Source organism: Opisthorchis viverrini (assembly GCF_000715545.1).
Source record: "Opisthorchis viverrini unplaced genomic scaffold opera_v5_1893, whole genome shotgun sequence".
In the NCBI taxonomy this organism is placed as follows: Eukaryota; Metazoa; Platyhelminthes; class Trematoda; order Opisthorchiida; family Opisthorchiidae; genus Opisthorchis; species Opisthorchis viverrini.
Window position 1 is genome coordinate 1 of NW_008753921.1, and position 1,963 is coordinate 1,963.

General features: G+C 43.8%; 1 protein-coding gene across 1 annotated transcript; it reads left to right on the forward strand.

Moving 5' to 3' along the window:
* Nucleotides 1-828: 828 nt before the first annotated feature.
* On the forward strand, nt 829-1,038 carry T265_15912 (hypothetical protein; the record flags this gene model as incomplete). The annotated part of the gene is made up of 1 exon (XM_009179332.1): nt 829-1,038. A coding segment is annotated over one exon (162 nt), but the record flags the coding sequence as incomplete, so codon positions are not given.
* Nucleotides 1,039-1,963: the final 925 nt, after the last annotated feature.

Here is a 1,963-nt window from a genome sequence, read left to right on the forward strand (position 1 = left end):
GAATTTCGACTATGTTTCACTGCCCACCGCTCCTCGTGGCTAAGCTCACCGGGGGAGAGCTTATTCTCCCACGCCCAGAGGATTCAATTGAATTATATTTCGAACAAAGTCAGTTTCATTGAAATGGTTAAGTTTCTAAATTTGATTGACATCACATTACGACACAACATAACACAATGCAAGTGGAAGAACACTGTGAACCGCTTGATAGACACGTGTTTCCATAACCATGGTCTTTTCTAATGTCGAGCCTAACCGTACTGGTTGAGATGATGTTATCTAACTTCGGGGCGCGGCTTATTTGCAATGAGCGATAACGGGGTAGGCTTTTTCAGAACTGGCAAAGTTGGTAATTTCCAGATGTCAGCATGGTCGTCAAATGAACACAGCACCTAGTGTTATGATGAGGGTCCATTGAGCCTTGGCAAGTGAGAAAGCTTGGCTCAGATGCTGTTGTTACCCTGAGTCCTCTACCGTCGTAAGGGAGGAGGAGTAAAATGGTATTTTCAACTGGTACACTTCAACGTTCGAAGGGTGATCTTTGAAAGTGGAAGTACTAAATTGGCCGGTGAAAACGGTATCCAGAAACTGGCTGTAATGTCACACCCTACAAGTGGGCAAGATCTGTGGAACCTTTAGCACTAGTAAGTGAAGGTAGCGTTGAATGAAGTGTTCTAGATACTAGGCGAGCATGAGTTGGTTACTGGCGCAAATCAACGGATATAAGGCTTGATTGTGTTTATCCGGTATGACTATTCTTTATTTCTTCCTTTATCCGAGCTTCATCCATCGGAACTATCCAAAATTTATATTCCTCTCGCCCTTAAGTTAATCGATGTGTACAAGAGCTATTTCGAAGAGGTCAAGAAGCGGTCTATGGAATGCCTAGAGCCAGGCGCTAATATTCGCATTCGCCCGACACCCACCGCGGAAGGGTCGCATAACAATCCCGCTACAAACTCTTACCCTCACGCAGAATTCCTTCTTGGTCAGTGCTTCGAGAAGTATGCCAAGGCGTTAGATGTGGACTCCCCTCTTGGTAAGTTCTTATTTTGGATGCACGCACCACTTATCAACTATGTATACATGTCCTGTGGTTTTAGGAACAGAGTCTTAAAAGTAAAGCCAACGTTTGGGTCTATACCCGAATTGTTGGTGCCTTTGTCTAGACTAGAGTGTCATTGCGTTTCACCACAGAACCTACAGAACCTTTGAATTTTATTTTTAGCGTCTCTCAATGCGCGAGCTTGAAACAGGTCAGCGGTACTAAACTCCCGTGTTCTTGTTGATGCTTGTGACGAATAAAAAAGGGCTTTAGGCTGCCTTGATGCTGACATCCAAGCAGATTCACCTGTCTTTTAGGTTAACACCTGAATAGGAAGTGAATTACGTGTTCCGTTACTCGAGCGCGTTTCAGCATGAAGCGGTCAGTAGACCGGCTGCAATATTTTTGCTTCTCTGAGACAAAGGTATCACTTGGAAGATCTTACGAACCAACCCACTTGGCGTCTGGTTCTAACTGAAGCACATCACCAACTTCTTGTTACTACCCCGAATGATTGGAAAGGTTTAAATCAGAAGCATGTGTCAGCCGCGTTATCCACTAGTCACAATGACGTTAGAGCTGAAGATCATTTTGTTGACACGTTAAATTAGCCGCAATATGTCTAGTTTCTTACAAGATGCTTCCTCTTGGATTGACGCAGCTTTTGTGCAGCAGGTTCACGTGAAGAATAGCACAAATAAGATCTTCAGCTGGGATTCAGTCTAGCCTCCCGATAAAACCAAATAAGTTTGCAAATGAGCGCATGTCGCGAGTTACATCCAATTCCGGTTCGAGCAGAATATAAAGTTGATGGAAACTCAGAGACTGCACCTGCATAGTGAGCCTCACGATTAGTGTCTTCCATAAAGGAAGCAATGTTCTCGAGAATTACACTCATTTTCAAATCAATATGGTTTT